Source organism: Notolepis coatsorum (genome assembly GCF_963971535.1).
Source record: "Notolepis coatsorum genome assembly, chromosome: 2".
Lineage (NCBI taxonomy): Eukaryota > Metazoa > Chordata > Actinopteri > Aulopiformes > Paralepididae > Notolepis > Notolepis coatsorum.
This window is the reverse complement of record NC_140166.1, coordinates 93,224,202-93,236,701: the sequence shown is the minus strand read 5'-3', so window position 1 is coordinate 93,236,701 and position 12,500 is coordinate 93,224,202. Positions and strand designations below refer to the sequence as shown.

General features: G+C 43.7%; 1 protein-coding gene across 1 annotated transcript in view; it reads left to right on the top strand.

Moving 5' to 3' along the window:
* The window catches only part of LOC311223466 (protein diaphanous homolog 3-like), a gene marked incomplete at its 3' end in the record, with an annotated part of 594,292 nt that overhangs the window by 466,034 nt on the left and 115,758 nt on the right, over positions 1 to 12,500 (top strand). Inside the window, exons 19-20 of the mRNA XM_084308253.1 lie at positions 4,142 to 4,236; positions 9,591 to 9,692. Coding sequence (XP_084164379.1) covers positions 4,142 to 4,236; positions 9,591 to 9,692 — 197 coding nt within the window. The remainder of the gene's footprint in view (positions 1 to 4,141; positions 4,237 to 9,590; positions 9,693 to 12,500) is intronic.

Genomic DNA, 12,500 nt, shown 5'->3' with positions numbered 1-12,500 from the left:
TGAGACTAATCAGCCCATTATAAGTGATAAATCATGCAACGGAAATTGGAGTGTGGGGAGGTGGGGGGTAAAAATCATGATGGTGTTTCACACGTATGTTGCTTCTGCACGAGCAGCGGAGCCTGAAAGATGTGTGTCCGGGAGTTTAAATAACGTCATGAGATGTTGATGTCTCTTCCGTCTTTTGATTGACGCTGAGTTTGCGCCAGGGGGGCGTAATGATTCACTCGGATACACGACACTGGGTTCATGATTCCATTCTCTCACGATATTTTAAAGGTGATGAATGACAATATGTCACATGTCACAATGTCCCCTGCTGTATGCTGGGGGGACCGGGAACACACGCACGCACGCACGCACACACGCATGCACGCACACACGCATGCACACGCGCACACTGGGTCAAATCAAGCATTTTCTTTTCTCCTTAGTTACAGTCAGTGGTGCAATCGTGGTCACACCCGGTTACACGCCGTGTTACCAGATCACTGAGGCAGAAGTACGCGCGATCGCGCACGGATGTGTACTCGCGTGTACGCGCACACAAAAATGCGCTGTATCCATTCGTTGTGACTCACCCGGCCACCGTTTTACATAACAAAAAGCGCAGGTAGACTAAGTGTTGGCTATCTGAATGCATCTCCCCCTTCATTCTGTGTGACACAGGCAGTGGAGGTGAATACTAATGTGGCTCGGAATTCGTGATGGGGGTCTACCTGCTTATGATATTGAATCAAGCGTCTGTGCTGCGCGCCAGCTTTCCACGCGCACATTCACACAAATAGAGAGCAAGAAGAGCTTGTATGATAGAAAGATTGCACTTGCGTATATGCGCTTGTGTGTGTATGTGTGTGTGTGTATGTGTGCGTGTGTGTGTGCGTGTGTGTGTGTGTGTGTGTGTATAAATCAGTTCTGTGCACATGCACATACCCGCACGTGGCGTGGCGTGTTACCAGTTCCCATATTACGACTGCACCACTGGTTACAGTCAATGAGTGAAATAGAGGTGTATTTGCTGTACATGTCATTTTTAAAATATCTCATCAGACGCCCACATACATTACAAACTTATATCTAAGCTGCGTTTGAGAAAACTCACACACACATCACACACCCCCACACATGTTAGACAATTGGAACTGCTGCTCGCAGAGTTTTCGTTGCACATAGAAGCAGATTTGAGATGAGTTGTTACAGAGCTGATCCACGCTGCTCTGTGTCTATTATGAAATGACAATTGCGCAGTTGACACGCCCACTACGAAAGACTATTACTTGCACACTGTGCTCCTAAATAATTTTTCCGGTTCGCACAAATCTATTTTTAGAGGCAACTGCGAGTGAAATGCGCGCACTGTATATCCCTGATATAATGCCCTGATGTGTGCTTATTTTGTTCCATGCACACACACACACACATAGTAAATTATTACTTGGTTGTGCTACAACTACACTCTCTACATCCATAGTGTCGATTTCACTGGAGAGCTGCCACTATGGCTGCTTGCTGCTCAGGATAGTGTTGGAGCGTGGCCACCGGGCTATTCCAGCATGTCACAACATCCATGATTAGTTTGCGTGATGGAAGCTCCAGCAATTTCTGTTTGTTGGCTGTTGAACTTCAGGGGAAGAAGGCTGCTACCCGCCTCACGGGACCAAGCATAAGGACTGATGCGGGTCAAGCCCACTTGTGTAGCAATGTTTTAAGTGTGAGAAAAAATGTGCGGCGCCACTCTCTCACTGCTACTGTACATCCATGCCCCCCCGAATCTTTTTTGTTGTTGTACATTTTAAAGTTAAATGCATCAATCTGGTGCACTTTGAGAGCAAAATAAAGAGGCTAGATCTATGATGAACTTTGTGCTCAAAATCGACTAGACTAGTGCTTCCCAATCCTCTCATCGGAGCACCCCAGCTGTTCAATGTATTTGTTAAATTACACCACCAGTACACCTGATTCAACTTAACTAGCCCTTTATTAGTTGAATCAGGTGTGCTGGTGGTGGTATTTAACAAATACATGAAACGTCTGGGGTGTCTCGAGGAGAGGTTTGGGAACCACTGGACTAGAGCATACATTTGAGCCATCAAAGAAATGAAGCAAAAGTGGTTACCTGTGTTGAACTGGTTTATATTTTAGAAAATAAAAAAATATACTGGATTACTATTACGACTACTACCACTGCCAATACTACTGATACATCCATATTGGCAAACTTTATATTAAACAAATTTAAACTTTAATTCTTTTGGTTCATTATAAAACTGTGGCGGGCCGCCACAGTCTAGGTAATTAATGGGGAAACACTGTACTACTACTACTACTACTACTACTACTACTACTACTACTACTACTACTACTACTACTACTACTACTCATACTCATACTCATACTCATACTCATACTCATACTCATACTACTACTACTACTATTATTACTACTACTACTACTTCTACTCCTACTACTACTATTACTAGGGGTGTAACGGTACCCATAAACCACGGTTCGGTACCTACCTCGGTTTTGAAGTCACTGTTCGGTACGGGTTTTCGGTACAGTGGGGGCAAGTTTGGCTTTCCATGTTCCACTCAGGGGTGATGTAGTGTGCATTAACTAATTGTACTTGTAGGGCTGTCAACAAATATTATATATTGAAATTAATATTATATTTGTTAAATAAAAATTAAAAAATATTAGATTATGAAAAAAACAGCCCCCGGTGGGCGGTTGTTAAATGGTTAACATTACGTTGTCTGGATGAGGGATATACCAGACCTGGAAAGTAACTTTGATTGGCAAGGAGCATGGGCAAATGTCCGACTTACATCAAGGAACCCGGACCATCAACAAATCAATCTTAACTATATTCATAGGACATACTTGACTCCTATAAGACTGAACAGAATGGGTCTTAAACAAGACTCTAATGATCCCAATGTACAAATGGAGACGAAGGGACATTTATGCACATGTATTGGGACTGCCCACCAGTTAAGGCATTTTGGAAAGATGTGACCCAACAATTATCAAAACTCGTATCTTGGAATATACCTGTACACCCCTCTGTATTACTATTGAATGATGTTTTTGAGTTTGCAGTAAATCCACAGCTAAAGAGATTGGTTTTATCGGGTATCACAGTAGCTAAAAAGCTGATCGCATCACGCTGGTTTCAACCGGAAAAAATGTGCCGGAAAGTTTGGTTTCTTACATATCTCGATGTGATTTATCAAGAAATATCTACAGCAAGAATTCTGGGTCTCAATGAATCCAAAATGTCAATGTGGTTAGAAGTGGTGGAGAGAATAAAAGCTAGCTTATAATGGTAGTGTCTGGTTAGGAGCGAGGGATAATGGAGGTACTATCCAAAGAGGGGTCCGGGAGGGGGGGGTTCGAGCTGGAGCATATGTGTGTAGGGTTTTAGATAACAGGTATTAGGGGTATATCCTGTATAAGACATTGGTATAATTGGTAATTTCGTTGGATATACACTGTATACTGTAAAGTATTATTATATACTTTTTTTGCTTTCTGTTTCTGTGCTTGCATGTCATTTTAGACATCTTAATTGTTAGTTTCATTATGCATTGTGTGTTGAGTACTGACTTTTAATAATTTTGTTTTGTAATAATAATAAAAAAAAAAAAAACATAACGTTGTATTCGTTCGGTACACAGCCGTACTGCACCTTAGGTTCAGTACTGAAACGGTACGGATACGTGTACATTTACACCCATATCTATTACTACTACTACTACTACTACTACTACTACTACTACTATTACTACTACTACTACTACTACTACTACTACTACTACTACTACTACTACTACTACTACTACTACTACTACTACTACTACTACTACTACTACTACTACTACTACTACTACTACTAGTATTTATCATAATTTTACTACTACTACTACTACTGTCATTACTCATAATATTACTACTACTGGTATTACTCATACTATTACTACTACTGGTATTACTCATACTATTACTACTACTGGTATTACTCATACTATTAGTTGTGGTGGTAGTAGTACTGCTAGTATTGATGGTGGTAGTATTGGCACCATATTGATTAAAGCCAGCTGGTGTTTTAATAGCCTGACATTCTTTATCCCTCTCCCAGCCATATTCCTGGGTTCCTTCCGTATGCCTTACCAGGAGATCCGTCAGATGGTCGTAGAGGTGGATGAGGAGCAGCTCACGGAACCCATGGTCCAGGTAAGTGTCAGGTTTCCAGCTCTGATGGGTTTGTGTACCGATTTGGGGTGCTAATGAAGGTGAGAACACAGTTTGCAGACAAGGGAGAAGGAACGGAGGCAGAGACGAGGAGCGATGCTTGAAGAAGGGGTGTTTACTACTGATCCAATATACAATACAAATAAAAGACACTACTACTAACAAAACAACGAAGGAAAACAAGAAAACGACACGAGTATACAGGCAAGGACTCACTAGACATCAACGGGGAAGGCAGGCACAACACGGGGACAACACAGGTACTGGAGGAAATTACACCACAAGGAAATGAGGACAAACATATACCTAAATACCCACACTAATTAACAATGATCAACACCTGGCCAAAACACAGAATCACAAACACAACCTAGACACAAAAGCAATGCCACCATAAACACAACTAGACACTAAGGCAATGACACACAACAACCCAACATGGGGGTGACATCAAACACAGACAGGGATGGTCCAGGATAACATAATATTAGAAATCAAATCAATTATGTGCAACCAGCATAAAATGACAGACCGCACCATCGGGCTTAGGTCACCAGAGGGAGATAGGGAGCCAATGTCAGGAGGAGAGCACTGTCCAATGTTATTCTTATGCCCGGTCCAGCCTCTGCGAGGCGCCTCTGTATTTTAAACTCTGTCAGTCAATTATTTTGCGACAATGACCTCGTAGCTATACATTATCCCTTACTTAGCTCACCACTAAAGCAAATTATAGACGGAAAATAGGCCCTAATGCCCAAAATAGCGAATGTGCCCCGGCCTAAGGTACTTACATTTTTACTGAAAGACATATTTGGTTATTTTTCAACGAAGAAGAATGAATGTTAAACTAGATCTAGAAGTATAAACTCATATTTGCTCATATATGCTCCACACGCATGTACACTATGAAGCCCCGCCCAACATCGCATGCACAGTAGTGCAGCACACAGTACAGGCCCCCAACGCACAGTACAGGCCCCTGCCCTGCGGCACTGCAGATTGATCCTACTCAGTTGTCCAGCCGTTAGTTCTCCAAATATTGGCGGCAGTCAATACCCACGGTTGTGTCCAAACCCCCCCACCCACCCACCCACCCCCTCCTAATGTACAGTTTCCTCCCCCTCGTATGTATATATTATCTGTTAGGATCTCTGTTTAACAGTACTGTATATTTGCATATCTTGTATGTCACAAATGTAACATTACTGTATACCTGTCATGTATGCCAGACATGTCATGCTATATATATCTGTCATTATGAATTGAAAATTGGGGACCCTGATGTAAACAACAATTGTGCGTATTGAGCCGTACTGTATTGTACCCATTCTGCAATATGTTAATAAAGTTTTCAATCAATCAATCGGCTATGTGGAGCCGTGTGGTGTGGTGTTCGGGGGAGGGTGTACGTCTATGGCAGAACGTGCTCCTCATCTTGGTTAGCTCCTCCTAGAGGGGTGTGAGGGGTTTCCAGCTTTTTCCTCATCCTCCTCTCTGCCACCATCACCTCCTACAATAACATTAACGTTAGTTCAAGTTTCTTTAATAGTTGTCATACAGAAGTACAGAATACTTTTATACAAAATGCTTCTTACTGTTATGCTCCAGAGACTGTGCTAGACAAGATAAGTATGACATAAAATAGTATAGCATGTAAAATAGAAGTAAAAATAGAGGTCACAGTGTTCAGTATAGACATATGTACAATGTTCGATGCAGAATAGAAGTAACTGAGTTACCATACAATATACAATATACTATGCAATGTACTAATATACAATACTATATAGTGCAAAGCAGAAATGGGATGAGGTACAATTTAGGTACAATTTACAGTAAGGTGTACGAGTTGTAGTGCAAATCATTTACCAATAAATATAAAGTGTGTTTAGGTGATCTAAAGTCTGGAGTGTGGGTGCTGCAGTGTGTTGTTTGTTTAAAGTGCGTGTGGGTGTGTGTGCTGTGTGCATTTGATGGTTGTTGCATAGTGTTTATTGTTCATTGAGCAGCCTGATGGCATGGGGATAGAAGCTTCTTCTGAGTCTTTCTGTGCTCGCCTTAAGACTCCGGTATCGCTTGCCTGACCGCAGCAGTTCAAAGAGGCAGTTGTTCGGGTGGCTGGAGTCCTTGATGATTCTCTTAGCCTTACCCCTGCACTGCTTGTTGTAAATGTTCTGGAGGGTGGGAAGCCCCCCTCCAATTGTGCGTTCGGCTGAACGTGTCACTCTTTGTAGTCTGCTACGGTCTTGTGCAGTGCTATTCCCAAACCAGGAGGTGATGTTGCCGGTCAGGATGCTCTCTATTGTACATGAGTAGAAGTTCTTAAGGATCTTCTGACTGACTTGGAACTTCCTTAGGCGCCTGAGGAAGTAGAGGTGTTCTCGTGCCTTCTTCACAACACTGTCAATGTGTGTGGTCCATGTCAAGTCCTCGGATATGTGGGCGCCGAGGTACTTGAAACTGTTCACTCTCTCAACCAGTGCCCCGTCGATGCTGAGGGGGCTGTAGTCCTTGACCCCCGACCTCCTGAAGTCCAAAATCATCTCTTTTGTTTTGCTGACGTTCAGGGAGAGGCAGTTCTCCTGACACCACTGTGACAGATTCTCTACCTCTTCCAGGTAGGCCCTCTCGTCGTTGGCAGAGATCAGGCCCACCACTACTGTGTCATCAGCAAATTTGATGATTGTGTTGTTGTTCCGCTGTGCCACGCAGTCATGTGTGTACAGGGAGTAGAGGAGGGGGCTCAGAACACAGCCCTGGGGGGCCCCTATGTTGAGCGTGATGGATGAGGAGGTGCAGTTGCCTGCTCTTATCACCTGGGGTCTGCCCGTCAGGAAGTCCAAGACCCACTGGCAGAGGTCATAGTTCAAGCCCAGGTCCCTGAGCTTGGCTATGAGTTTGGAGGGGACGATGGTATTGAATGCTGAGCTGTAGTCGATGAACAGCATTCTCACATAGTTCCCCTGCCTCTTGTCCATGTGTGATGCTGCTGTGTGCAGCACATGGGCTATGGCGTCCTCCGTGGACCTGTTAGGGTGGTATGCAAATTGCAGGGGGTCCATGTTGATGGGGAGGGAGGAACAGATGTAGCCCTTCACTAGCTTCTCAAAGCACTTCATGGCTATGGAGGTGAGAGCTACAGGGCGGTAGTCGTTGAGGCAAGCAGGCATATATTTTTTGGGTACAGGGATGATGGTGGACTTCTTCAGACAGGTGGGGATGACAGCCTGTTCTAAGGACAGGTTAAATATGTCAGTGAATACCGGGGCCAGTTGGTCGGCACATACTTTTAGGACGCGGCCGGGGATGCCGTCCGGTCCTGCTGCCTTCCTGATATTCACTTTTTTAAAGGTCCGCCTCACCTCATGCTCTGTTACCCTGGACACTGAGTCTCCATCAGCAGACCCCCCCCCCCCCATTGCCGTGGCTTGTAGGCTGGTGTTATTCACAGCCTCAAACCTCTCATAGAAGGTATTGAGATCATTTGCTAAGGAGATGTCACTGTTCAGTTTGAGGGAGGTGCCTTTGTAATCTGCCATTGTTCTGAGGCCCTGCCACATACCTCTAGAGTCAGCCTGTTCAAACTGAAGTTCAACGTTATCCCTATAACACCGTTTTGCCTCTATTACTGCTCTCCTGACGTTGCATCTTGCCGTCTTGTGTTCATCCAGGTTGCATGTCACACGCCCGGTGTTGTAGGCTGAGGTGCGCACTTTCAGAGCCTCACGGACGGATTTATCTACCCAGGGCTTTTGATTTGGGTAGATTCTAATTGTGGTAGAGGGGATTGTTTCTTCTACCAGAGTACAGACAAAGTCAAGCACCGTTTCAGTGTATTCGTTAATATTGGCTGTGTTATCACGGAATACTTTCCAGTATGTGCATTCAAGTGCAGCATGGAGTGTCTCCTCTGACGTCACAGTCCAACGCTTAACCTCTCGCGATACTACCGGCGTTCGCTTAAGACTCTGTTTATATTTTGGCAAAAGAAAGATGGCGGCGTGATCGGACTTACCGAATGGACTAAGAGCCTGTGACTTGTACCCATTCTTAAATTGCGAGTATACATGGTCTAATAATAATAATAATAATGGCTTGGATTTATATAGCGCTCTTCATGACACCCAGAGCGCTTCACAGAGTCCATTATTCGTTCATACACAGTCATACCGGTGGTGGTAAGCTACAATTGCAGCCAGAGCTGCCCTGAGGCAGACTCACGGAAGCGTGGCGAATAATCATCGCCTACGGCCCCTCCGACCACCACCAACATTCATTCACATGCATACACATTCATACGAGGCAAGTAGGTTAAGTGTCTTGCCCAAGGACACAACGGCGATGGGATGGACATGGGCTTGAGCGGGATTCGAACCACCAACCCTTCAATCATTGGACGACCCGCTCTACCCTTGAGCCAAAGCCGCCCCACATGTTGTTCCTAATAATTATGTTCTCGCCTCTGGTGGGACAGGTCACAGCTTTCCTACTTTATGAGTTTGTCGTCATTTAGTGCAATGTAGCACATGTTGGGCTACCGCTTGGTATAATTATGTGTTTAGCTACTGTAGCATTAGCTGTAATGTTAACATCAGTATATTGTAGAGTAACCTCTTTGGCCGGGAGACCAGCAAGCGAACGCCTAAAGCAGATTTACAGGTTGCACTGTGGGGTCATCTTATATCAGGAGGGTTGAATGGGAACATTATCAGCTGAGCTGAACTAATCATTACATGCAATTGTAGGCCGGTGGCAGGTGTCTGAGAAAAAAGGTGACACGAGTACTAGAATAACTCGACTATAATGCAGTCAGAATGGAGAAATACAGTATTCCATTATGCGTATCAGTCACTCAGACCCAGCCCTTACAAAAGCATGCACAGGGGAAATACTAGAAAACAGTAGCTGTTTACAAATACATGCAAACGGAGAATAAACATTCATTCGAGGGAAGAGCTGGATGAGGAGAGACAGCAGGCCGAAGTCGGAAGGAGAAACATACGATAAGATACGATATTCCTTTATTTATTCCTTGGGGGAATTCAGGCGTCATAGCAGCATGGGGGAGGGGAGGCACAGGTATGCACACGGTAATTGAAGAAATACATAATATTGGTAATACAATTAGATCTGGATATAAAAATACGAGAATAATAAACAGTGTAAACAAAGGTGCATATGAGTGGCTGTGTGCCCTATCGGCATTTAGAAGACGATCTTAGGCACATTCCCCACAACGTTGTATATAATTGTTGACAAAATGCATAATAAGTTCACTTTAATGTTATCATGCTGACTTTTTACTCCACTATTCTCTTTCTCTCTTTCTCTTGTAGAACCTAGTGAATCACCTCCCAGAACAGGAGCAGCTGAATGCCTTGGCCAAGTATAAGAATGAGTACTCCAGTCTGTCTGAGCCTGAGCAGTTTGGAGTTGTGGTGAGTATTCATGCGACATGTGACACGCATGACCGCACGTCTACGCTTTTCCCCCAGCATGGGTTAAAATACAGTAATCGGTGTCCTCGTTGCTCTATTTGTGTTTGTGTTTGTGTGTGTGCGTGTGCGTGTGCTCCAGCGCTTGAATACGGCCGGGGGATCCGATGCAGACCCACGGCTCTCGTATTATTATGAGCCCGTGAGGCGTGTCTCTGTATGCAAATGACTTGCGCGAGAACGCGCATCCAGTTTAGAATGAGTGGGATTCACCATTAAAAAAACCTGGGTAAGAACAGATTTGGACTTTAAGAACGGCTTGATAAATGCGGCGGTGGCTTTTCTTATTGTTCTCTTAACAGACAGGTAAGCAATAATATAAGAAAAATAATAAGAGAATATTGTTGAATGAGGCCCATTGTTAGTATGCTTCATCTTCTTCTTGTTATTCTCCTTATTTTCTTATTTTTTGTTATTTAGTTATTAACAAAACATAGAATGGAATGGAAAGATAATGCAACACACTGATTTTAAATGAAGCAATAATTGAACTATGTTTACATTGTAAACAACTGAGATTAATCACGCTGTACTTATGAGTTTGATGGATATTATAAATATGGGTTTAATGTTATAATGCTGACTTTTCTCTCCACATGCTGTCCCTTGAGTTATGATCTCTCTATCTCTCTATTTCTCTCTCTCTCACACACACACACACACACACACACACACACACACACACACACACACACACACACACACACACACACACACACACACACACACACACACACACACACACACACACATACATACATACATACATACATACATACATACATACATACATACATACATACATACATACATACATACATACATACACACACACACCTACATGCGCACACACACACACACACACACACACACACACACACACACACACACACATACACACACACGGCTCTCATTTGAATACCCTGATCCCTAGCACTTTAACGTTATCTCTCTAAGCCTTAAATAAAATACTGGCCACCTGTGGACTGGGTTTATGATTCATGACCATTTAAGTGCAACACACTTTTGCCCAATTATGTCTGCAACACTTTCTTAACCTCTTAACACATTCAGTGCCATTCACTGATTAACACGTTGCTGAGGCCCGACCGTTGAGTGCCAATCACGTGTTAACACGTTTATGAGTATTTTTTATTTTTTTTTAATACCCTATTCAATGTCGGGGAGCTGTGTGTTGCCTGAAAAATGCATACTGGGAATCCGAAGAAGCAGTACCAGTCGCATCCTACCAGGCGGCGGTATTGAGCACCCTTTGAAACTCTGTGTCTTGGGCTGTGCGTCGATTATATTGGTCCGTGTGGACTTTTCCATGTCGGGCAAGGGCAGCAGTTGTCCCGATCGGTTTGAGGAGGGTCAAACGCTCCAGATGGATGATGTATGGCAGATTATGCCGTGGGGTTAGACAGGGGTGCAGTTTGAGTCCAACCCTCTTCAACATATACATAAATGAACTGGCAAAAACATTGGAACAAACTGCAGCACCTGGCATCCCCCTAGCAAACACAGAAGTCAAATGCCTACTGTTTGCAGATGACCTGGTGCTGCTGTCCCCAACTAAAGAAGGGCTACAGCAGCACCTTGACCTTCTGCACAAATTCTCCCAGACATGGGCACTGACAGTAAACCTAAACAAAACTAAAATTATGATATTCCAAAAAAGGCCCAGCCTACAACAACAAAAACACAAATTCCTCCTAGACACAATTTCCCTAGAACACACAAAAAACTACACATATCTCGGCCTAAACATCAGTGCTACAGGGAACTTCAATCAAGCTGTGAACGACCTGAGAGACAAAGCAAGAAGGGCTTTTTATGCCATAAAAAGGAACATCATATTAGACATTCCAGTCAAAATCTGGCTCAAAATATTAGACTCCGTCATAGAACCGATTTCCCTATATGGTTGTGAAGTCTGGGGCCCACTTGCAAACCAAGACTTCACCAAATGGGACAAACACCCAATTGAGACTCTGCATGCAGAATTTTGCAAATCCATTCTCTGCACCCTACGGAAAACGCCAAATAATGCATGCAGAGCAGAACTAGGAAGATACCCACTAATCATGAAAATTCAAAAAAGAGCATTCAAATTCCACAACCACCTAAAAGAAAGCGACCCAGACACACTCCACAACATAGCCCTCACCCACAGAGAGACCCTCGATAGATGCCCACTCAGCCAGATGGTTCTGGGACTCTGCTCACAAACACAAGCAGAACCACCAGACAATAACCACACTGGACTAAATCAAATTATAAGAAAACAAAAAGAAAACTATCTGACACATTGGAAAGAAACAACCCAAAACCAGAGCAAATTGAAATGCTATTTGGCCCTAAACAGAGAGTACACAATGGCAGAATACCTGAGCACCGTGACTGACCCAAAACTAAGAAGATCCTTGACTAGGTACAGACTCAGCGAGCACAGCCTAGCCATTGAGAAAGGCCGCCATAGGCATACCTGGCTCCCAAGAGAAGACAGACTATGCACCCACTGCACACAAGATGAGGTGGAAACCGAGCTCCACTTCTTAACAACTTGCCCACTATACCAAGACATCAGAGACATATACTTCCCACAAATTGCAAACACCCAAAGAGACTTTGAAAACATGGACAATAACTCAAAACTCCCATACCTACTGGGATAAATACAAGAATGTGCAAACACAGCAGCAAGATTTGTGAGCTGCTGTGACAAGAAAAGGACATCCAGCGGAATGC